This window comes from Amia ocellicauda, chromosome 9, assembly GCF_036373705.1.
Source record: "Amia ocellicauda isolate fAmiCal2 chromosome 9, fAmiCal2.hap1, whole genome shotgun sequence".
NCBI classification, from domain to species: Eukaryota; Metazoa; Chordata; class Actinopteri; order Amiiformes; family Amiidae; genus Amia; species Amia ocellicauda.
The window spans coordinates 10,122,598-10,146,470 of NC_089858.1; the positions used below are offsets into that span (position 1 = coordinate 10,122,598).

The 23,873-nt window shown below is 40.1% G+C and overlaps 2 protein-coding genes across 7 annotated transcripts in view; both read left to right on the forward strand.

Annotated features, from left to right (window-relative positions):
- Positions 1–23,873, forward strand: part of cdk5rap2 (CDK5 regulatory subunit associated protein 2) — a 38,137-nt gene that overhangs the window by 2,651 nt on the left and 11,613 nt on the right. For 3 of the 6 annotated variants that reach the window (XM_066713063.1, XM_066713065.1, XM_066713067.1), the window contains exons 3-33: positions 833–897; positions 2,889–2,999; positions 3,492–3,568; positions 4,317–4,440; positions 4,646–4,812; positions 4,934–5,093; positions 5,405–5,458; positions 9,020–9,154; positions 9,304–9,423; positions 9,734–9,826; positions 10,058–10,276; positions 10,660–10,833; positions 10,955–11,065; positions 11,372–11,509; positions 11,721–11,900; positions 12,568–12,762; positions 12,884–13,075; positions 13,516–13,648; positions 14,154–14,293; positions 14,424–14,540; positions 15,355–15,498; positions 15,847–15,959; positions 16,085–16,224; positions 18,534–18,686; positions 18,794–18,903; positions 19,191–19,334; positions 19,632–19,724; positions 19,820–20,163; positions 20,438–20,897; positions 21,078–22,506; positions 23,180–23,296. In XM_066713063.1, coding sequence (XP_066569160.1) covers positions 833–897; positions 2,889–2,999; positions 3,492–3,568; positions 4,317–4,440; positions 4,646–4,812; positions 4,934–5,093; positions 5,405–5,458; positions 9,020–9,154; positions 9,304–9,423; positions 9,734–9,826; positions 10,058–10,276; positions 10,660–10,833; positions 10,955–11,065; positions 11,372–11,509; positions 11,721–11,900; positions 12,568–12,762; positions 12,884–13,075; positions 13,516–13,648; positions 14,154–14,293; positions 14,424–14,540; positions 15,355–15,498; positions 15,847–15,959; positions 16,085–16,224; positions 18,534–18,686; positions 18,794–18,903; positions 19,191–19,334; positions 19,632–19,724; positions 19,820–20,163; positions 20,438–20,897; positions 21,078–22,506; positions 23,180–23,296 — 5,952 coding nt within the window. The remainder of the gene's footprint in view (positions 1–832; positions 898–2,888; positions 3,000–3,491; positions 3,569–4,316; positions 4,441–4,645; positions 4,813–4,933; positions 5,094–5,404; positions 5,459–9,019; positions 9,155–9,303; positions 9,424–9,733; positions 9,827–10,057; positions 10,277–10,659; positions 10,834–10,954; positions 11,066–11,371; positions 11,510–11,720; positions 11,901–12,567; positions 12,763–12,883; positions 13,076–13,515; positions 13,649–14,153; positions 14,294–14,423; positions 14,541–15,354; positions 15,499–15,846; positions 15,960–16,084; positions 16,225–18,533; positions 18,687–18,793; positions 18,904–19,190; positions 19,335–19,631; positions 19,725–19,819; positions 20,164–20,437; positions 20,898–21,077; positions 22,507–23,179; positions 23,297–23,873) is intronic. The other 3 variants (XM_066713064.1, XM_066713068.1, XM_066713066.1) reach the window with 2 other exon arrangements.
- LOC136758569 (uncharacterized) lies at positions 7,168–8,879 on the forward strand. The gene has a single exon (XM_066713071.1). The coding sequence runs from the start codon at positions 7,605–7,607 to the stop codon at positions 8,784–8,786; it is 1,182 nt and encodes a 393-aa protein (XP_066569168.1). The 5' UTR covers positions 7,168–7,604; the 3' UTR covers positions 8,787–8,879.

A 23,873-nucleotide genomic window follows, 5' to 3' on the forward strand; every position in this document is an offset into this window, starting at 1 on the left:
TTTCAGTCGCTCTCCGACAGCATCTATACACTGACATGCTAAGCATCTCAGCTATAATAAGCAGACCTGTATCACAGTTCAGAATAAATAATCTAAACATGATATCTGTTTTAGCTTTATGAATTGTTATCCCTGTCTGAAGATTTTAATTGGAGATGCAGATGGGTTTTAAATAGCGTGGGTTCGTTATAATGTATTATTTTGATTAGTTGAGTTACATTTTGCACTAAAAGTAAGGTTGGTCATCATGCTTGTGTTACATTTTGAGTAACCTTAGACTTCTGTCATTAAGGTTTGGATTGTGTTTGTACTGATTTTATGAAATTGGGTCTAGATCTGTAAGGGCCTACATTCAAATGTTAGTGTTGACTAGACTTGTGGTTCAGACTTTTGTTGGGGCTTAAATGGTGTAGACCATCTATTGATTATTGATTTTTATTGATTTAATGATTAGTTCATTCAAATATTTTGAATAGTATTTTTTCCATGCTTAATGATGATTAATATTCAAATTTGGCTGTTTGTGATACATATAATAAATCTAATGTATTTTTCCAAAATGAATTTGCCTTTGATACAGAAATGAATAACATTTATTTCGATATTACTATACAATTTATTTTCATTGTCTATGAACATACTGCAGATTGCTGTATCTTCTTACTAATCATAATCAAACATGTTGTATCACTATTATTTTCACTAAAAGTATTTTTAGAATTGGTTATTAATTATATATATATATATATATATATATATATATATATATATATATATATATATATATATTATAATAATCATCATTTGATGATAATCCTACTTTCATTTTCAGTTTCCACACTTCCAGAAGAGAAAATGTCTCCAGCCAAGGCTTGGACCATGAAAGACTATGAAAATGTAAGTTAAACACTTTCAGTTTTTAGTATTTAATCAGTCTCTTCTAAGTTCTGCCATGTACTATCCAAGTATTGTATTGAAATGTATGTTCTGTAGTTTCTGTGTTTTTAAAGTTTTGTGTTTTGTCTTAAACCACTCTGTGCTGTGCAATGTTTCGCATTTAATGATCAGTTATCAGTCCTGAGCTGACATTGTACCCAGAATTATACTTATCATGTGCTGTAGCTGGAGGTTTGTGTTCTGCATTGGACTCTGCTTCCATTTTGAAGTATTTCACTCTTCAAATATCATTGATCTTATGGTCCAGTATGAAGGTCTCACACGTTTAGTAGGGTGATAGTTCAAGACTGTTGTGCCTTGACCTATGTTAGCCAAATAAAGATAATTCATTGTTAATTGTGAATGACAGGTTTGAATTCAGTCCAGTGGTTGTCCCTCCTTGGGCCTAGTTGATTGTATTCTTACTTGCATGTAATTTGCAAGTGTAATGAAACCTGACCAAGTCTGCATTGTGATACTTAATTGCCCTCCAACTTATTGTTAGACCTAAACACATTTTTACATTTATTTTTTCTTTGCAAAAGACAAAATGGAAAACCTGAATGTTGTCAAGCCCATATGAAAGCGTCACCCTGAATAGATTGACCTCAGCATTCCTACTAGGAGACTGGCTTCATGCCATGAGAAACAAATTCACTAACCACTGGCAGTGTTTTCAGACTGTGTGGTATTTTTAGCTGCCTGTATTAATATGATTTTAACACCCCCACAATTTTAGTTATGTCAACAGTTGATCGAACACATTTTGGCATATCAGTAGGTTTTAAAAATGTCTCCTGACACTGATTTATTTCCGTTATTAGTGATTTCAGGTCATTCAGGTCTTACAAAGAACTTCACTAAGTTCTCTAAGGACAGCTTATGCATGATAGAAATCGTGTACCACCATACCAGTAAATAATGCCTTTATTGACACTCCTTATTTAAATGACTGAATTCCTAGTTTACTTTAAAGTGATACAAGCAAATTATCATTTTTTTTGTATTCGTATCAAATAGTCTTGAGTTATGTGACAACAATGCTAGAATATAAAGCACTTAATAGCCTACGTATTTGATTTGGTGGTTTAAATGTCTGGGTAGGTTTTCATATGGTGATGCTGCCTGTGTCTTCACTGTGAGTTTTCTGTAGATGGAGAAAGTGAAATACTGAGGAAATGTAGACACACTATTCTGTCAGCTGATGTTGAAAGAGTGCCCCCAGCACAATAATGCACATTCTACTGACCTCCCCCTCCCCCAGCGCATGGCTCTGTGCTCCATGGTAATGTCAGAAACCAGGCTGGGGATGTTTCTTGAGGGAATGATTTTGAGTGTAGTATTGAAATAATGAAAGTCAGTCTTCTCTGCAAGGCATAACAGAATTTGCTATATTTAGTGAGAGTTCTGTATAGGCCTTCATCTTTTTTGTTGTGTGTTAAATTGTATTTGTTTGCTCATTGCTCACCTGAATTTTGGTCTTATTTTTTTCATGTATATGTTTGTTTGGTTAGAAAATGCTTGGAAAACATGTTGCCATGGGCCAAATGCCATGCTATATTTAGTGAAAAGGCATTTTAAACAGATTGCTGAAAAGTTGAGTTTTTAGTTTACCTTCATTATCCTATATTTTGTATTGTAATTCACACATTGTAAAAAGTTTTATTTCTAACAGTTGAAAATCCATTTCATTTAAGCATGTGTCCCCAACCCACCCCACCCCCCCAAATTGGGCCTCCTCTGAACCATCTAAATTAGAGAGTTTAGGCCTATATTATTATCCTGCAGGGTAATGACCATAAAAGACAAAAGGAGTTTTGTTCTCAAAAGTGCAGAACTGTGTAATGTTACATTTATTGATTCAGATGTAGTTATTTTGCTACATATTTCTTGCCTCAGATGCTAGAATTGTCTTATCGGCCAAGTATGACAATATTGTTGGTTTCTTTCAGCAAATCACTGATCTGAAGAAAGAAAATTTCAACCTTAAGCTACGTATTTATTTTCTGGAAGAGCGGATGCAACAAAAGTTTGACGACTCCAGTGAAGATATCTACAGGACGGTGAGTTATATCTTTCAGGGTCTCTTTACACATATGTTTGTTCTTTCATATGGTGAAAGGCTCTCTGACAATCTACCACTACTATTTTATGCACTGGAACTTCACCTTCAGATACAATATTATGCATGTAGTTGTTCAAAAAAGAAACGTATCTATTCTCTACCTTCTCAGCCTTTTAATCTCTACAAATTACAGCTCTCTTTTTATTTGTCTGCCTCTGCTCGTATGTGCTTAAGTAGATTAATCCATAGTCTGTTTACTTCTTGGTTATTTAAAATAGCCTTAATTTGGCAACATCATGACCTTAGTATGACCTGTTGAGAATGCCTTACAGCCTTACCAATATAGTCTCACAGAGCACAGACTGACATTTAATACCTGGCCTACTTGAACTCACATGCTGTATTCAACATTAAGAAGCCATTGATGTTTATTTTTTTGTCTTCAAGTTGTTGTTATCCTTCACATGGTTTTTGTTCTATTCTTCCTCAGAATATCGAGCTGAAAGTGGAGGTGGAGAGTCTGAAGCATGAGCTACAAGAGAAGCAGGCTCTGCTGGTCACTGCCTCGTAAGTGTCCAGATGTGTGTGTCCTAGCCGACTGAAGAACTTCTGTTTTCGAAAAGGGGTCCTTTCATTGAGCTTAGACACAGGCCACTCAGTAGTGTGACTCAATGTAGGGGTTGTGATGAACAGTTACGCTTTCACTTAATTTTCCTTGTCTGGAAATTCCACTGAATAAAAGTGATGAAATGGAGTTGAATTTGTTTTTGAATTAAACGGGTGTAGTTAAAGTTAACGTTGCAACTCTGATGGTCTTTCTAAAATGAGAGAAACCTAAGCACTGAATTGAATCTGTGACTCCCTTTGCCTGGTGTGTTTCCAGGTTAACCCGTTACAGGAACTTTTCAGCCTTGGTTGGTTTGGGTTTATATGTTGTTGTAGGCTTCACCTTAGAGCAGTGGTGCCCAAACACGGTCCTGGAGAGCCCCTATCCAGTATGTTTTGTCTGTCACCCTAAATTGGAAGTTATTGATCAATTAGGGAAATACCTTGTTCAATTAAGGGAACTCTGGTCACTGAGGGCTGAAAAGGGTAGTTTATTTTCTTGACACCAGATCTCTACATAGTCATTTTTTACCTGCTTAATTGATCACATTGAAATTGTTCCAGGTGTTTAGAAACTGATGATTAAAGATTACTTATGAAACCTTTTGGATAGGGGCCCTCGAGCACTGGGCACTGGGTAAAGACTAATCCAATATTTCTGATGTGATGCCAAAATTTCCTTTGCTAACATATACATCATGTGTCACAGGAAAGCTGTTGAAAGCTTGGCTGGGACTAGTGTTGGAGAAACACGCCGTGTGAAAGAACAAGCCAAAAGGGAGGTGGAACAACTCAAGGATTTCTTTGGCAAAAAGATCGAACATCTGGAAGAGGTGCTTATTAATTAATAATTTTGGGTACCAGCTGCTGTTGAAGAATTAAGCTTGAGTGATTATTATGGAAAAGCTGTTGCTCTTGGCTTTTGAAGTTAGGAATGTCCTTAAATTAAATCTATATTTGATTTTTATTTTCTTGTCACAGTCACCATATGGTGGAATATAATGAAGCATACGGTCTATTTTGTGCCCTTGTTGTCAGAATCTTAAAGCTGCCCAAGAAGATGCAGACAAAATGGCTGCCATTGCCGAACAAGAAAAAGTTCGCAATATGGACATGGAAAAACAACTGTTTGCCTTAAGCATTGCTGGACCCTTTGAATCTGCCCCTAGTCAGGATTTACAAAACTGCTTAGAAGAAAAGGAAAGGTATGTTTGGCTAGTTTTATAGACCTTTTATATGTTGTTGTTGTTTTTTTCCCCAGCAATAGTTATGACTAGAATGCTTTTGATATGTGAGACAGCTCTAACTATTTTAATTTTTCTACAGAGTTATACAACAACTGAGTCTTTCCTTGAAGAATAAGGATGCTCTTATAGAGCAGCTCCACAAAGATGCAGAGTTCTCGAAGGGCAGCCCACATAAGCTCAGGGCCGAACAGATCGCTGAGCTCTCTGCAGCGCAGCACAGGAAAGATGGAGAGATCGAGGTAAGAGTCATCAGCCCTGGTCATGCACAATCCTTGGGGTACATGCATAAACATCACACATGCATGCAACATGCATCACATCGCACTTTGTCTCTCATGTGACATGAACACAAATGTTTAATTCGGGAGGCTGTTTTGTATTAGTCCCTGTATTCAAGCCAGTTGTCTTTGACCAATCATGTTTTGAATGAGACTAATTTGAATCTTTCCAGCACTTAAATATTTAAGTTTTGGATCTGTTCCACGATGTTTGAAATGTACTTGAATAAATGAAGGCAGTGTTTAATTTTTGTGTGTTTGTCCCTTTCAAGGCTCTAAGAAACGAACTAGGAAATGAAAAGGACAGATATAAAAGAGAAATGCAGGTATGTTTTCTCTATTTACGTTTGTGTTCTTTCTTGAATATAAACTAATTTCAAATTGCAGAGTAAATACCATAAAGCATTGCAGTTCCTTTCATTTTTTCAGACCTTAGCATGAACATCCTACTATACATTTATTTATTTGTCTTAGTGGGGGTAAAAAACATAAAATAATTAATAAATCCATTCAAAGTCCTGTATTTATAAGTATAATGTAGGGTTCCTCTGAAGTAGTTTATTTTCCAGGAAAAGTGTTTTGAAATTTAATGTAAGATACATTTTCTTGTTCATACCCGGGTTTTGTTTTTGACAATTCTCTCCTATGCGCTCTTTCTTTGCTTACTTGTGTGGAATGTGTTCTGTACAGGAGACCTTTTTGTGTTTTGTAGTGTCAATAATGTGCCTTCAGGGCTTGAATCTTCCTACTTCCTACTCCATGCGTCATTTAAAATGATGCATTTTTTTTCCGTTTGTATTTCTCCCCAACAATCAGTGCAGTTAAAAAATAAATCGTGGCCTTCTGAAAACACAGACGATTTAGATAAAAGCTAAGAAGGATATCTGGCGATTAATTTGCATGCAATTTCAAGAATGGAAATTATTTTAAACGTTTGTAAATGTAACCAATAGGATTGTGCTGTTTGACTGATAGTGTTTTGCTCAGTAGTACAGAAATTAGGTATTTTGTGTTTAGTTTTTTTGCATTTTACTGTATTTTGCTTATTTGTTGGTATACATAAAGACTAAGAACATGCTCCTTTTAGTCATTGTTAAAGCTGATCTGATTCTCAATATCTGCTCTCCCGTATAATGCATGTGTGCACTCAACAGGAAGCAGAACAGGGCTTGAGGGGCTATATGAACAGACAGTCCTTTAGTCAGAAAATCATCCTGGAAAATGGGAGCCCAGTGAAGGGTATTTTCTGTGCAATATATTTAAAATGTGTGACATTTGAAGGCTCGTTCCTCAAATCAGCAACAAAACTATTATTTGCAGATCCACATTTTACAAACTTGAAAAGAGATGCTTTTTTAATGGAATTAATTCAAAGATCTGTTAACTCTGTAGGTGGCAGAAGTTTAAATCAATTTTGCTACAATCCGCGCTTGTTAGATCTGCTAATCTTAATCTAATCCCTTGCACTTTTCCTAATTAACGTTTGGACTGTGAACTGTAAGAGGAAATTCGAAGCAACTAATTTTTATTTTCAATGGAAAATAAATCCACTCTTTAATGCACCTTTCTGAAGTACAGAATACACATCGGGGGGCAAATCAGATTTGGCATGAATGATTTTATTCTTTACTAATGTAGATAGTTTTTTTTTTATGTGCCATTAATCTGTAAATTCAGAAGTAAAGCATGTTACAGACAAAGCGGTTATTTTTTGTTCAGGAACAGGAAGTGGTTTTGCCCTAGTCAGGCAGATGTGCTCAAAAGAGATTAGTAAAATGTGCATTTCCGCCATGTATTAAGAGCCTGCATAGCAGATTATAGTTCAATTTGAAAGGCCACTTGAACTGTGCATTTATTTGTGAGTCAAGTACTTAAGTTTCCCATGGCTTTTTTTTGTTTGTTTTGGTATGACCCGGATGCAGATTCTGTGTGTAAAAGCTCGTCAAGGAATTTGTTTTTTTTCTTTCCTGCCTCTTGATGCTTACCGTGGACAGCTGGTGGCAGCAATTGCAGACGTGCTTGTGACTTTAAATCAGATTTGATTAGGACAGCCAAGGTGGCGGCTAATACAGGACGGCTTGCGCAATGACGAACCGCTATATACTGGATAAATTGTTCCTATTTCTTTGGTCATACTAAGGAATACAAGGAGATAACTTGACCCTCTCGAGGTTTGACTTGGGGTGTTTATTTTTTTTGTCTGTAGTCAAGGGAAGAGAGAAACATTTGTGGAAGTTCAGATCATATTTACCTTAAAGGATTTGGTGTGATTGTATGCTCCGGGGAATGAACGTGGATTACAGGATTTTGTTCTAGGCTTACGCACTGCAAGAATCTTTAGTTTTTATGCTGTGTTGTAGGCGGCAGGATCTAAACCTATGGCTAGACTTTTCACTGTAGTGCAACAAGAAGTGTCACTGGTCTGCTGACGTTTTTTTTGAAAGAGGATCATTTGCAAGCTGTAGCTGGACGATGAGGGATCCGTGTCGGGTGTGTGGCAGTAAGCTGCAAGGAAATCAGTGCCGCTGGATTTTCAGCTCCTCGGGGAAGAGGAACCTGCAGGTGATCCTGTCTTACGTGTTGGGGACACCACTGACCCGTGATGGCAGGGGAGAGTTTCTGTGCAGCAAGTGCGTCTTCATGCTTGAGAAGGTGGTCAGTTTTGACGTGGTCATTGGCCAGCTGCAGGGAGCCTGTGACGCCAAGGTGCAGAAGCTGCTTGCCGAGAAGGACAACTTGACCCAGTGCATCCACCACATGTACTACCGACGCAACCCCCAATTTGCTAAGACAGAAAGAGAGTGTCTTCCAGTTGAGGCGCCCACATGTGTCCCAGTGACCTATGACTGTGGCATTCCCGAAGAGGGATCCTGCGACACTGAGATCTGCCAAGGGAACATCATCTCGGAGTCTCAGGCGAAAGATTCAACCTCAGCAGGAAGTCGCATGAGAAGATGTCTGAATAATGACACGCTGCAAGACTGTGTGCCGGACTGCAACACTGCATCCCCTCCTCCTCTCAGGAGGTCAGGCGGCGATGGCTCTTTGATAAATCCCTATATCCAGTCCAGGCGTAGTCGCTCCCAAAGCATGTACCTTGACTTGGTCCACAGGAGGTGTAGCACACCTGGTCTATATCGCAGTCGCTCGGTTTCCCTCAGGTCTGTGTCCCCAGACCGCATGGAACCCTATTCCCTCTCTGCCTCCTCCACGTTACTCTGCATTTCTCCTCGGAAAGCAAGTGGTGGAGATGGGCATGAGCCCAGTCTTCCGTTCAGGGGTAGATCAAGAAGAAAGGACTCGTATGGCAGCTCTTTTGCTCATGCGCCTTTGATCCGTGAGGTGCTGAAGATACTCCGGAGCATTCCGCATAAGCCCCTCTTAATATTACCGAAAAGCAAGATCCCGGTTCTGTTAAAGTACGCCTTCAGACGCCCGGCATCGGGTTGCAGTTACGCTCAGAGCATTAAAAAGAAACTGGAGTCCGATAACTGGCAATCTTTACAAGATCTTACGGAAGATTTTAATGATGAGTACATGCCGGTGAAAGCTGAGGTAATGTGGTTGTATTGGTTTTCAAACAAGCAAGGAAAGGATAGGGATTGCCATGGCCATGTTTACAGATCTCATTTGATGGGGGTTTTCTCAGAGTAAGTGCAAGGAAAAGATGATTGTGATAAGAAAAATAAATGTAGTGTCTGGTAAGGAAGATCCGTTGCTTTCAAGCATGAATGTTTGAAAGCTTTAATAACAGAGGAGTGTTAAATTTGTATGATTTTTAATAAGTCAAAAGCATTTGAGCTCTCCAGTTAATGGAGGATTTAAGTATGCTTTACTTATTTTTAAATGCATACATTTTTTTTAAATTAATATTTGTATTTGTTTAGAGTGTTGTTGATAAACAGAATGAGGTGTCCAAATTGGAAGTAGCTGCCAAGCACCTGACTGAAGAGCTGAGCAATACAATGGGGGTAATAGATGGTCTGAGGAAGAGATTGGAAGAGCTGGATGAGGAAAATAAGGTATGATATTTTAAGCCTTACATTTATATTGTCATGTGCAAGAGCATCAGTAAGTTGTTTTTCTTTCCAGTCCATGCACTTTGCTAGAATACAGAAAGTCATGTCTAATTGTTTTTTTTTTTTTCCCATGTTGCTTATTTTCTTTTCAGACTCTCAGTAATAGACTGGAAGAGAAGGAAAATGAGCTGGGCTTTGAGAAAAGAAACAGCCTGAAACGAGACAAGACTATCCAAGGCTTTAGTCTCGCGCTGAAAGAGAAAGATAAGGAGGTGAGTCATGATGGTTAAAAATATACATTTTTGCAAAGCAGTTTTCTACGTTCTTGATGTTGTGTATTTTGGATTGGCATAGAGCATCGCTTGAGATGATTATATCCCAGTGTGAAATACCACCAGAATAACTACACGCAGTATTCAAAGAAAGAGGTAGTGTAAAAAAAAAAAAGGAATTCTAATGCAGTTTCAATGTAATTATCTTTAGGCATCCATTGTTCTTGTAATACAAATCCACTCTAGAGTTAACATTGTGGTCTTCTGACTGGGTATAATATTCCTTTCCATTTCTACTTCTGTCTAATAGATCGAGGAGCTGTGCCACGAGATCGAAGACCGGGATGAGGCCTTATCGAAGGCGAGGGAGGCGACTCATAAGGCACAGATCCAAAAATACCAAGTAAGAAAAAGCCAAAAGTGCTCGAAGACTTAGTAGGATACAGTTTTGGCTTGACTGAAAATTTGATCCTGCACTGTGTGAGGTCTTTTTTTTGTTTGTTTGTTTTCTTTGTCTCAAATGATCGTTTGTTACAAGATGATCAATAGAAATAAACTAATGTTTGTCACAATATGCTTCAAAACTATGATTGTGGACCTGAATTTGGTATAACGTATGCAATGTGTTCCCCAGGGGGCCGAGGAGTTTCAGAGTCTGCTGACCGAGAAGGAGGGCGAGCTGGCAGAGCTCCTGGCCGATCAGCATGCCAAGCTGACGGAGAACCAGAGACTGCAGAGGGCGCTGGGCCGACGTGACCAGGAGCTCTCTGACCTACAGCAGGCCAGAGAGCAGATGGAGAAAGAGCTGGAGGATCTGCAACGACAGAAGAAAAAGGGGGACAAGGCCATTAATGTTAGTGTCTGAGACAGTGTTCCTTTTGGCTTTTTGCCATGGTTCTGCAGCTGTGTGGAAGCCCTGGTTTTATTAAGCCTATAATTCCAGGCACAGCATAAACTTCTTCTGTTTTCTTTTCTTGTGAACTGTATAGTAAATGCTACAGTTTGATTAGTCTTTGGCCAGCATATCTATGCAAGGAAGCTTATCGAGGATTGACTCCTGTAAATGTCTGATTTCTTTGCTGGCAATTCTGCCCAATGCAAGGCTTCCTTTTTTGCAACATGTTTGGCTGAGAAGTGCCAGAGGAGGATTTTGTTTGAACGTAAACTGCTCTGCACGTCTAAGATGCTGGTAAACACTCCTTTCTGTGTTCATGATCTCTTGAATGCTCTCGCCAGCAGGATCTGCAGAACCAGCTGAAGAAGGCCAATGGCGAGATGGCTGAGAAGGAGCACGCCTTCGAGCAGCAGATCCAATTGATGTTAAGTGAGAGCAAGCAGAAAGCCCAGAGCCTGGAGCTCACCATCAAACGCCTCTCCAGCAGTCTGAATGAGAAAGACCAGCTGCTGCAGGTGAGCAAGAGCATTGCTTTGAAACCTCAATCTTGATCTAATTTTGTATTGTTTGTGTGAGATTGTGCAGTATTGAAGTGGGAACAGTGATAAGTTGTAAAGGCCTATATGGTTTTGTCAGGAGTACATGAACAAGGAAACTGATCAGGAGACAAGTCGGAGCCCCGATGGAAGGGAAGCTCTGCTGGCAAAGCTGCGAGAGAGGCTGAGAGAAAAGGAAAAAGCACTTGAGGTAACTCTTGTAAATAAGTACAGGGAAATGCCATCTTCATCTGTAATTATGCATCTCCACATGAAGGAACTTAAGCCATTTTGATGGACACCACAGTATTGTCAACCTGAGATCAATATTTTGTTTCTTGTGAGGTACATTGAAAAATAAAATTGGTTCAGAAAGTGGTATGTGAAGAGTTCCTTCTGGTAAAATAACAAGATGTCTGGTTAGTTTTTTTTATTAAGCATTTTGCAACTGTGTTTCAACATTGTTTCATAGGTTTTATTTTTACTTTTTAATATTTTTTTAATAATTTATTTATAGGAAGCTATGGATGAGAAATTTGCTGCCCTCGAGGAAAAAGACAACGAGATTCGGCAGCTGCACCTGTCCTTGCGTGAGATGGAGCGGGACCTGGAGAGGCTGAGCAATCTCCTTACTCACAACGAGGAAACCATCAATGTAGGTATCCCAGTCTATTTTAACTGGGAAGTGAATTCAAATCTGGGGCTGGAGTCGTGTGTGCTGGTAACGCTGGGGTCAGGGCTTCGATTCTGCTCTGCTGCAAAACTACTCCCCAACCTGTCTGAATCAGAGAATCCTGCACATAAGAAAGCAGTTCTGCCAGGTGGGCAATGCACGGTTTATGAAGTATTTTCTTATTTTGTCTTAGAGTCTCGATGCGGTCATAAAAGAGAGAGACACAGAGCTGCAGCATTTGGCAAACACTTATAAAAACCTCAAGAGAGCGAAGGAGGAGCAGGAGGAGAACTGGGCCCGTGCATTGCGGGAGAAAGACTCCATCATCTCTCAGCTCCAGCAGTCTCTCGCTAACAAGACCAAGGACTTGGAGGTATGCCATCCAGACGCCGCACACATTAATGCAGTGTATTCTGAAACGATCCTAACTAGAGTGAGGATATTTTCCCATTCATATTTTCCCAGCATACACAAGGCAATTTAAAATTACATTTATAATTCATGTAATTTGATTTAAACTGTGGCACTAGTTCAAATCTATATGAAAGCTGAACAAATTGAACAGATTTGTGGCAGCTTCAGGCATTGCATCAGAAATTGAAATATTTAATGGTTTCAACTCTGTTTACCCTCATCTGGGCTAAACCAGTTACATTAACTGATGCACAAGCACGGCCTTTTGATTTAGATTTAAGCCTAATACATCTGTTTAACTTTTTGAGTTAAATTCAGTTTTACCTGAGATAATGTTTTTTTTCTCTTCTTAACAATCACAGTAGAAGGTGTTTCTCAAAAGTTTTATACTGACAAAATGGATGGCCTGTCTCTTTGTGCAGAAAATGGGAGCTTAATCCTGGACAGTCAGTTACTGTCAAACACCACTTAACTCCCAATAGCATAAGCATATATTGAGTTGCAGATGTTGACCATGGTTTGCAGAGCTCAGATGTTCTAGCAAGATGTCTTTGTGGTCTTGCAAATAGAGACCACTCCGACCTTCCAACCCCGTCTCATACACTCTCTTCACGGTTGTGGTTCAGGAGATGGCGAACACATTGCTGAGCCAGACCAAGAGCAATGCCAAGGACCTGGCGGAGCAGCTGAGCCAGCGGTTGAAAGTGGCCGAGGCTATGCTGGCTGAGGCCATGAAGGACAAAGAGCGTCTGGTGTTGGAGAACGAGAGCGCAGTGGAGGGCCTCTTGGCCACCATCAGCAGCAAGGATCAGCTGATTCAAGTAAAGAAACTAATTTCGTCACCATTGACTCTACGTGACCCTCTGCTTGTTTGTACATTAAAAATAAATCTCTTGTGTGCTGAGTGTTGGCTTCCTTGACTGTTTTTGTTTTTAATTAAAGGAGTCTGCGGAGCGCTACAACCGCACGCTGTCTGACCGCAGTCTGGAGATTCAGGAGCTGAGGCGGCAGCTGACTGAAAAGGAGCACGAGCTCCAGCATGCGGAGAAGCAGAGCTCTGTCGCCACGCAGGAGAAGTACCTGGAAACGGCCGAGCTCAAGGTCTTATTGACGGAGAAGGACACCATCATAAATGTGAGTTTCAGACTTCCCCTTGGGTTTTATGCCGGCGTCCAAATCTTATTCGTTCAGTTTGATCCACACAACATTGCAGACACATTTGTGTGCAGTTAAAGGGAAATGTCATATTCCGAGTCATAAGCCAACCGAACCAATAATATGGATTGAACTGGCTGCCTCACGCACTTCTGGTTATTTCTCAATAGGTGGAATGTTTCACACATTTCCCCAACTATATAAAAAGTTAACTATTTGTTTTCCCTTACTATCACATTTTGTGTACACTTTGATCTATTACAGGAACTAAATGCTGTCGGCATTGCTGTTATTCATGTAACTTGTTCAAATTCTTGTCATGCTACAATACAACTCATGTTTATCCTACCAGCCTCAGATGCTTAATTGCTGTTGTGATGTTAATAATTTACATTTTTGGTTATTCTAACTATAATCAGAAACTGGTGGAGAGCGGACAAGAGCGGGATAAGTTCCTGGCGCAGCTGAACCTCAGGGAGAACGTGGGGCCTCAGGTCCTGGAGCTCAGACAGACTGTGCAGGTTTTGCAGGAACGCCTGCATGAGACGGAGGGTGAGCACTGTGGATACCTGTTGTCATGGAACATGAGTCCTAGCCAATGAAAGTTATCACTTGCACATGTGGAAATAAAAACCTACCAATTGAATTAATAGTTTTGAATGTTGTATTTGAATATTTCCATATTGAGGCCCTCATTAAATTTAAATCTCTTCCCCAGACTCCAGTCATAAATTACTATCCCAGTTGAACCCTACCATGTAGTACCGGCTTACTGGGGAAGGGCAAGTGTTGAAACATGTCTGTTTGTATTCCATACAGCTAAATGGTTAACCATTAGCGTCAATCAGTATACTCTCATTAAGAGTACTGATTCATAGTCTTTTAATACTGCATTCTTGCTTGTCTTCGTGTTGTGAGCTGCAGTCTTCACAATGTGCTTTTGTTTAGCAAACAACTGTTTGATTTGTCTATATGACCGACCTCTGTAGAAAAGGACAAGGCGTATTTGAATAAATAAACAATAGTGTTTTTTCTGTTTGTTTTTTTACTTTCGTAGCTGAGCTCACAATGAAGAACAATGAGGGAAGCGCTGGAAAAATTCCTATTATTAAAAAATCAGGTGTTACCTTAAAGAAAGAGCTGGCCCAAAAAACAGAGGCCCTAAACAAGGCCTTAAAGAAAGAGAATGACCTAAGGGTATGTATTTATTTGCACAAATTCAGTTGTCATTTTTGTCAGTTTCATCTTGGCTGGTTGTGCCTCAGTAATGAAACAGCAGTTCAGTTTATTTTGATCCATGCAAAAATGCAGCTAATTTCTCCCGCAGATTGAGGTGGCAGAGCTGCGGTCTTTGTTGGCGGATCTCGAGAACCGCAACGAGGCTCAGGCAGCACATGTCGAGTCCCTGACCACCACCTTGGATGTGAAGGATGACATAATTTTGGTAAACAAAACTAGAAACAGTGCCTTCCACATTATATCTGTCTATCTAAATATCATCACTTTCAGCTCATATTGATCCACTGCTGGATAAAAGCCTCCTTCCACTTGTTTCAGTCTTCTCCATGTCACACCTGCAAAGTTTATGATTGTATCTTCCCATCTTTTTCTTTTCTTACACACAATAGCTTGAATACTAGATTTGTATCTTTAAGGTCAGGAGGTGATGACATGATCTGTAATTATTATGCAAATCTGAAAAATCTGTCTGCTGAATATAGAGATCTTGAGCGGAGATGCTTAAACTCACCCAAGTTTACACCAGGTAGCCCTTCAAGCACTGGCTGGATTAATGAGGTTAAGCTTCCCATTGCTCTTCAAACAAACCTAATTGTTGGGGTTTGTTTTCCACACAGAGCTTTCCAGCAATCGTGGCAGTAAAGTTAGCCCTGATTTAGTTAACCATAAGATTAACTTTGTTCCTCTTATGGGTATATCACTGAGCAGTGTAAGACATATGTGCATAGATGAGAGAAAGTGTTTGTCAGGTCAGGGTATTCCCCACGAGAAACAATGTTTAGAGAATATATCCAACTTCATCGCACTGTGGAAATTACATACATTTGTATTTACAGTGGTACACTGATCATAGCCTTACCACTGCTGTAGCGTGTCATGAAATTATTCATTCCTCAAGATGTTTTAGAATAGGTAATACACAGAGCTCCTGAGTGCAAGCCTTTATGAATGCTCTCCCTCTCTTGCCCACACTGTTGGAAATGTTCAAGTCCTTTTTTTTTTGTTTTTTTTAACTGAAGGATTTGCATAACCGATTGGGCAAGCCAGTGGACAGTAAACTGCTGGAGCCCCAGTCTCAGCGAGCTCAACTCCAGGAGGACAGGCAGATCCCTGGCATCCCTCAGAGAGAGAGGACCATCATTGGAGGAAACAGCCAGCAGGAGGTACAGCCCACGCTGGGGCCCATGTTCATAAAGCACAGTCCTGCAAACACAGTGTTGTCGCTCTGCCAAAACCCCAAAACTCAAGAAAAAATTAAATGAATCTGCCTGACAGGTCTGTTATGAGTAAAAACTAGTTGCTTAAATGTGATTATTGCACCAGAGTATAAACACAAATGTAGAAGAAATACCCATTTTGTAAGAGCCTTTTAATCAAGAAAGTAAAAAAATACATTCATTAATCTACAGAGAATTGTTGTCCCTTACTAGACACACAGAAGTTAATGGAGTAGTTGTGTTGTGTGCTACTAGGAGAGGATGGGTGATTTAAAACCATTGTCTGTGTCGCAGGTACTGCCCTCCCTGCAGGCGGCGCTGTCTGAACATGAGGAGCTGAGCAGGGCCCTGAAGTCGGAGCAGCAGCTGTACTCCAGCCTGGTGAGGACTGTCAAAGAGCCTGAGAGGTACGTGTCTGCACCTGTGTTATTATATACAGAAGACGGTAATATGGATCTTTCAGTTTCAAATACAAGCCGCCCTGTACAGTGCTGCTCACTTTTACGTGTATCTTTGCCCTGCTGTTGTGCAGCGCCCAGCGCCTCCATAACTTACAGCTGGAGCTGACAGCTGTGCAGCTGCTGAGACAACAGTTGGAAGAGGGCATCAAGAGCAACGAAGACCTCCGCAAGGATCTGGAGAAGGAGATCCAGCGGGCCAAGAGAAGAGAAGGTGCGGTAGACCGGGAGGCATGGGTTTAATCTGGAACAGCGGCATGGCTCATATAGTCCAGGGACCCTTTGCAATATGAACCGAATAGAGAGGAAAGATGGCACTAATATTGAGAGTCCCACACTGCATCCTAGCCCTTAAAGAGGCTTATAGTTCAGAGCACTTTCAGGAACACATTTACACACTGGAAGAGACCTACTCTTCTACATGGTTGATCAGTTTACCAAAGAGGCAGCTAACTATGTATTTCTATGCCCATTTTGTTCAGGTTAATTGTGTTAAGATGGATCAAAATGTCTTTAGCTGATTTTGCACCAAATGGGCTACAGATTCAAGGTTTACTTGCTGTGGTATGAACAGAATTAGAGGCCCTTATTAAATGACAGCGGAACACTGATACAGTTTTTAGTCTATATATAAATATTTTATTTCTCTGTTCCAATAGAGCAATGCATGTCAATTTTGTCTCGTCTGTGTGCCCTAATCATGGAACTGTGCTGTACGTTTGTTCTTTTTCTTCACTGTACATAAATCTGTCAACACTGCCATTTACAATCACCATAATACTTGGATTTTGTGTAATTCCTTCATAAATGCCTGTACTAACACCTGCACTGCATTCGATCAGTTTCCTTTGTCAGCCATTTTTGTCTGTCATGTATGCATTCTAGCATTGTCTTGTGTGTGTTGTCATGTTTGCTTTCATGCTCATCCTTGGCTTTCATGTGTATTTATATTAAATGTAGTGTCTGAGGTCTTAAAGCTGTACCTTTTATAACTGTAACCTTCACGGGTTTCGACAGAACTTAATTCCATTCTCAACCAAGGAAGGACAAAAAAGCCTATTAGTCTGCATCCAGCATTCTTCCTTTATCGTCTTAATAAGTTTTCTGATATTTACAGAGAGCTGTAAATATGGTTTGTTTTTGTGTGTGCACTTTCTCTTCGCGTTTTTGCACGTGTATGAAGCTGTGCATGTGGATGGAAGGGAAATAAAATGCTGTGCATGTGTATTTGTGGCTCTTTCGCAGATCATTGCTTTTTGCTCCTGTAGCTCATCAATAACCCTTGGCATTTACTTCCTTTGTTTCTTATTATACCGGTTACCCCTTAAAGCGATGGGTCATGCATTCTTTTAATTGTCAATACCACAGTTCTCATAAAACTGCTCGTTAGAAAACAAAACTGCTTGAAGATTAATTCAGAAATACTGATCTTAAAAATGGGTATATAAAGAAGCTCATAGGCTTATTAATGTGTTTCTGTAAAGTATTCAGCCTATCTGTCCATGTTTCAATGTTATTTTCCTAATTTAGTGAGTAGTTGAATAAAATGTCCCATAAAGGGTGTTGTGTGCTCATCTGCAATTCTAATGATTTACTTATGCTAATCCCAGAAATGCTGGTAATTCCTCACTGATTGATTGGAGTGTACAGAAATAACATTTTTAGGAAACATCTCTTAAGCAAGACAATAGTAAATCCAAGCTGCTAATCACAGTTAATCCTTCAGCCTACATCTGTTAGCTTTTTAATTCAGCATGTGAGTGGCAGTTGGGAGTGTTCTTGGAGGAACTTAGGCCAAAAACAAATTACAATAACATCTCTAGGGGAAATAAATCCAGAAAATATAAAAGGCCTTTATGTATACAAAATTATTTACTCAAAGCACATCATTAGTCCTTAGTATACAAAATTATTTACTAAAAGCATATCATTAGCTTCCAATAACAATGTTTAAGCATGTCCTGTGAAAACTAACTAAACAACTGTCCCACATCTGATAATGTTAAGGTAGAAAGGAAGGCTAGTAATACATTTCCTATTAATTATTTTTAAAATAATTGATACACCTTTTTATGTAGATATGTTTAACCATCACTGTCCAAAGCACTCATTATACCTATAGGATATAGGAGCTAAAACCAAAACTGCTAATAAAGTGAAGAAGCCAGGCAATGGAATGGAACAATATAAATCATGTGTTTGTATTGACAAATGATCTGTGTTCTTCACACCACAATAGTTTGTCTGTTTACATATCCAGTTATATGACAACATGTACCGATTCCTTGACTTATAAGGTAATAGATTTGGGGAGGATGCGGTGTTGTTCAGATACAGGTGTGACCTCAATTTCAGATGGGCTGATATTTATATCTCGCCAATAAGGAGTTCCCTAGTGATTATAGTGTGGGGTTGACTAAGATGGAATTATTTTTCTGCATTTGTGTGTGTGAATTTAGGTGAGCAGATTGATTGCTAATGAGAGGTGGCAGGTTGATCGCTAATCTGTGTGTCTGTTTGCAGGGAGCGAGTCTCAGAGCAACCTAGTGGATCCAAAGGAACTGGAGGCCATGAGACATCAGCTGGAGGATGCCCACCGATGGAACGCCTCGCTGCAGGCCCGGCTCGGAGAAATCCAGAGCCGAGGGGGGGGAGTGGGGGGCACAAATGACACCTGTGAGTTGGATTCTGTTGTGGATGTCACGTATATGATATATTTTATTTATTTTAAGTAACACAATGCTGAAATGTTATAGCCTTTTTTTCATCATTTCATTTTCAAGTTGATTCCACCAGCTGCATTGCTGACCAGACCTCTTACATGAGCATATGTCTGGGAGAAGGTCTGGACGGGGATCTGAACAATCTCTCCCTGCCAGAACTGAGACGAAAGGTAGGTGAAATTCCTGCTTGGGGAGCTCCCAGCATGTTCTTCAAAGGAAAGGTTGAAGGTACTAGAACGTTTTTGATATTTAAAAAGGAGTGAGGGCATTTGTAGGAAAGAATATCCTGACTAATTCCACTGTGACAGTTGTATATTCTCTAAGTTAGCTATATAATGGTAGCTAGTCTGCTTATTCATCTTAAAAAGCTTGTAGATTTATTCAAATTATTTAAATGAATCTATTTGGTGGTCAGAATGTTACTGCAGTTAGTGATGCTTTTTATTCTTTGCCTCAGGTCAGTGAACTCCTCGACTATGTTAAAGAACTGCAAGCACAGAACGCTGAGCTTCAGAGGAGAGTGTCTTCCTCTGAAAATCCCACTCCAGCTTCCGACCAGAAGGGCAAACTAGATATCCTAGCCCTCTCTTCCGAGAACAAGGTAACGTTAGTCTTTTTGCTTATAATCCTGATCAAGGCCGACAGGTTCTGGTTCATGTTTTTATGAATAACAAATAAGTTTACTTTCTTAAGTCTTTTTAATAAATGTAAATATTCATTTTGTTCTTGTTTTTTGTATTTCAAATTTCTGTTGAACAGCTTTATTATCCATTTTACATGAAGGACATGCCATTCTGCTTTAAGTGTGAAATTTATGATCTCATTCCATCGTGGCCGTTGTTTTAGTTTTTTTTTTTATTACCGTAAATTGTGTCACCCCCCATTCCATTACTTATAGCAACTGGAAAAGAAACTAGAAGAAGCGGTGAAAACCAATAAGGCTCTTCATGACCAGCTGAACAGGGAAAGCCAAAAGGCAGCTCAGAAAAAGGTATGGTGACATGTTCCTGCAAATAATAATTCTCCTAATTGTTTTATGTAATGCAAGTACGTAGCCATCCTGAAATCTTTCATCCTTCCGTGAAGGTTCAGTCCCAGTTGAAAGACCAGAGTGTGCAAGTCTCTCCAGAGACTGAGAAGAATTCCAAATCCTTCCTTGTGGACAACCGGAATCCAGAAGAAGGAAAATCTGTCAAAAGCCACCATCGGAGCAATGAATCTGCATGTTGCTCTGCCAACACTGATAATGAGGAGCCTGAGTCGGTGTTATCAGATCTGAATGCAAATAAAACTCCATCCCAGTTCTGGGAAAGTGGAAGTCAACTGAAAACCACAGATACAGATGTGTCTGATGGGAACCAACAGGAAGAAATGGCATTGCTTAGATCACTTTTGACAGAAAGTGGGGCATCATCAGTTCTCCAGCTTAGGTAAGCTTTGGTAATCATTCTAAGACCTTCCAATCTGGAGGGTTTTGGTACATTTTCACAAAGCCCTGCATTGAAATCAGTTTAAATGTTTAACTTTTGGAAACCCACTTCTTTAAGGTGAGAGTCATCTAGTGTCTTTTTACATAAAACACGTTTCCAGTTTTGTGGAGAGAATAGATCACTTAATACATTTATAAGGGTTCATATTAGATCGTATCCTCATATTCTGACCCCGTGAGATTTATGAGGTTAACTTCGTTTAATGTACTTTCAGAGATGAAGTCCTGAGACTCCAGGTGGAGAACATTGACCTAAGAGGTCTACTTAAAGAAGATAAGTCTACAGAGTCTAAAGAAAGCAGCGACAGCTCGGGAGACGGAGAGAGCAAGAAAGACCTCCAGAAAGTGGTCGAAAAATTAAGTTTAGAAGTGAAGAGCTCTCGGAAGATCATCAAACTTCTGAAGGAACAACTGGAACTCAATTCATCCATGGACGGCGAAACCAGTTTCAACCCTGACCTGATCGTGAGCATGGCAAAAGAGATTGAGCGTCTGAAAACTGAGCATGCAGCCTCCAGCAAAATATCTGAAACCCTGGAGAAGAAGCTGGTGGCGATGGAAGCTCAGCAACAGAGAGCCTCATGGAAAAGACAGAACACCAGTGATATCAAAGACACTTCACCTGAGAAGTTTCAACACCAAGAAACATCCAGACACACAGTTTCTGGATCCACAGTAAGCCCTGTCTTTTTATCTTTTATTTTTATAACTCTTGTGTTACACTATAGGAAATGCCTTCATTCATTTATAATTCAGGTTTTCAACCTGGTCCATAAACCAGTAGTAGAGTTTTTTTGTACATGAACAACAAAATGTAATTTATACAACCTATACATTTACATTTTTTTGTTACAGACTGGTATGAAATCACGACTCCCGGTTCCCATAAAGCCTTTAAAGACCACCGTGAACAACAAACGTGCAGCCAGCCACAACACAGACCCGAATTCACACCTGCAGACAGACCACCTTCTTCTGGAGGAGGAAGGTCTGCTTTCCAAACACTCACAGCAAAGACTGGTCCCCCCAGAACCTCAAAGGCTCACCGTGACAGACGAGAATGCCAACACTGCTACAATCAGAGCAAACAGAGACTCTGACCTGTTGTGTAAGATAGAGCTACTGCAAAAAGAGCTTCAGAACAGGAAACACCTTATTGCAGAACTTGAGAAAAGGCTGCAAACTGCAGAGAACACCATTGTTTCTCAGAATGACGACAGAACTCGGTTGGATGGAAACCTCCAGGAAGTACCTCGGGTACGGAAAGCAGTTCAAGAGAAGAATAGATTTAAGAGGAACCTGGAAAACACAGTACAACAAACGGAGGCAGAAGTGCTCTCCGTTAATACCTGCATGTCTTATGATCCATCTGCATGTAGGGGGACAACGGATGCAAACCTTCAGTTAATCAAGGAGCTTCAGTCAGCACTTGAAGAAAAGCACCAACAGAATAAACAACTTGAGGAGTGCCTACAAGCTGCAGAAGCCACAATAGAATCTCTTACTCCCTGCGAGATGGGAGGAGGCAGAAATGGTCAGACTCCAGACTCTGAATTTCAGCAACAGCTAGAAGAGCTTCAGAATGCTCTTCATGAAAAGGACCAACTGAACAAGGAACTTGAAGAGTGCCTAAATGCTGCAGAATTGACCATATCATCTCTCACTGCCGATGACATAGACAACAAGGCCAGAGACCCTCAGTCTGCCATCACTGACCTTCAGCAGCAGGTAGAAGAACTTCAGAAAGCTCTCCAAGAAAAGGAACAACGATGTGAGCTGCTTGAGAAAAATGTGTGCCTGGCAGAGTCCACCATAAATCAACAGATTGCCAACAGGACCTCGACTCTTCAGAACAAAGATGCAGACCTCCATCTGCAGGTCGATCACCTGCAGAAAGCTCTGTGGGAAAAGAGTCGGATCAATTCAGAGTTACAGGAGAGACTGTATGCTGCTGAGATGACCATCGAACACCAAAACGCAGACAGAGATGCAGCTGGTCAGAACGTGGATATGGGATTATGCAGAAGAGTGGAGGATCTCCCAAAGGGCCATGAAGAGCAGAAACAACTTAACAAGGAACTGAAAGAGCAACCAAGCACAACAGAGTCAAACAAGACACCTTCTGAGAAGTATACAGATGTTCGGTGGCAAGTAGAGAAGCTCCAGAAAGCCCTCAAAGAGAAAAGGCACATTTGCAAAGTGCTGGAGGAGAGGTTACGGGCTGCAGAGTCTACCATTGCACAGCTGGTTTCACAACCGAGAGCACGTGGTGCTTCTCAACAAGGTAAGCAAACTCATTCTTCGTATGTGCTCTGCTTCTTTCGGGATAGCTGAGGATAAATCAATCTCATAATTTTTTTCACGTGCATCTGTCGAGAAGCTTTTAATGCTGTTTGTGGGGTTCTAGTGGAAGAAACCCTCAATTCCTGTGAAGTACACTGGTCTCATGTTTATAAAGCATCTTCCATGGTAACAGTATGCATGTCAAACAGAATTTGTGTGGTGAACATGATGGCAATTGAAATGAAAATGCAGAATCGGGATCAGCAACCTGGTCTTTTGTGGTCAAGACCTGCTGACCGAATCATTCCAAATTAATAACATTTGTGACGAATGTTATTGAACTGAGCTAATAATTAACTAAGAGAGCCTCTGGAATACAAACCATTGAGTCATTGTTAATTTGGTGGAAATTTATACAATGCATTTTTTTGTCTTGAGCATTTTCCCCGGATCGGTTCACCATCACCAAAAATGTTATGACTCCGAGTGATGCTTCCAAAAGGTTAACAGTGGCCTAAGTATAAACTTCAAGAATATATATACATTGCTTGAGCTTAAATTATATGAAAGCATGTCACCAGCCATGTAAAGTAGTTATCACACAAACGAGGCGCTAAGCAGCAATGTGCGCACCGCTTGGCTGAGCTCTGCTAACTTGTGTGTATTGTCCGTAGCCGGGGTTTCTTTGGAACAGGATGACAAAGAGGTTCAGGTGGATTTGCAAGACCTTGGTTACGAAACGTATGGAAAGAGTGAAAACGAAGTGGATAGGGAGGAAAACGGTAGCCCAGGTAGAAAGCATGCCTGCTTAGTCTAACTAATCCCTGTCTTCAATCCGCATGAGCATGTTGAGTGGGGATGTGGCCGGGACCCTGAGTGTGTGTGTGTGTGTGTGTGTGTGTGTGTGTGTGTAATTAACTGTGAATTACTTTTAATGCTGTTGTGGGGTTACTGGGTATCTTGTACAGGTGAATAACTGAAGTGTGGCATGTTGATTCATCTAATTCACTTTACTCTTTGCTATTGTTTTGCATGCTGGGTGTCTGTTTTGAATTACTTTGTTTTTTGTTTTAAATTGTGACTTTTCCACACTGTAAAATCTCTGATAGAAGCCATTGCAAACTGATCCTTTCTGATTGTATGGCCATTATGAAACTTTAAACTTAATTTCTAGTTTGCTTTCTTACACACACACGTACACATTAATCATTTTGTTGTTGTCAGTGGAGAAGTCTGTTTCCTGAAAACTATTTTTGATTACCATAATTTGATATTGTCCTCACTAGCACTTGTTTAATGACACACTTTAATTTGTATAATAACTTGTATAATTAATGAAAACTACCTTATGTAAAATTGTCGATAGAA

Excerpts from the sequence above, each read along its gene's own strand:
- LOC136758569 (XM_066713071.1), top strand. The coding sequence starts at position 7,605 with ATGAGGGATCCGTGTCGGGTGTGTGGCAGTAAGCTGCAAGGAAATCAG.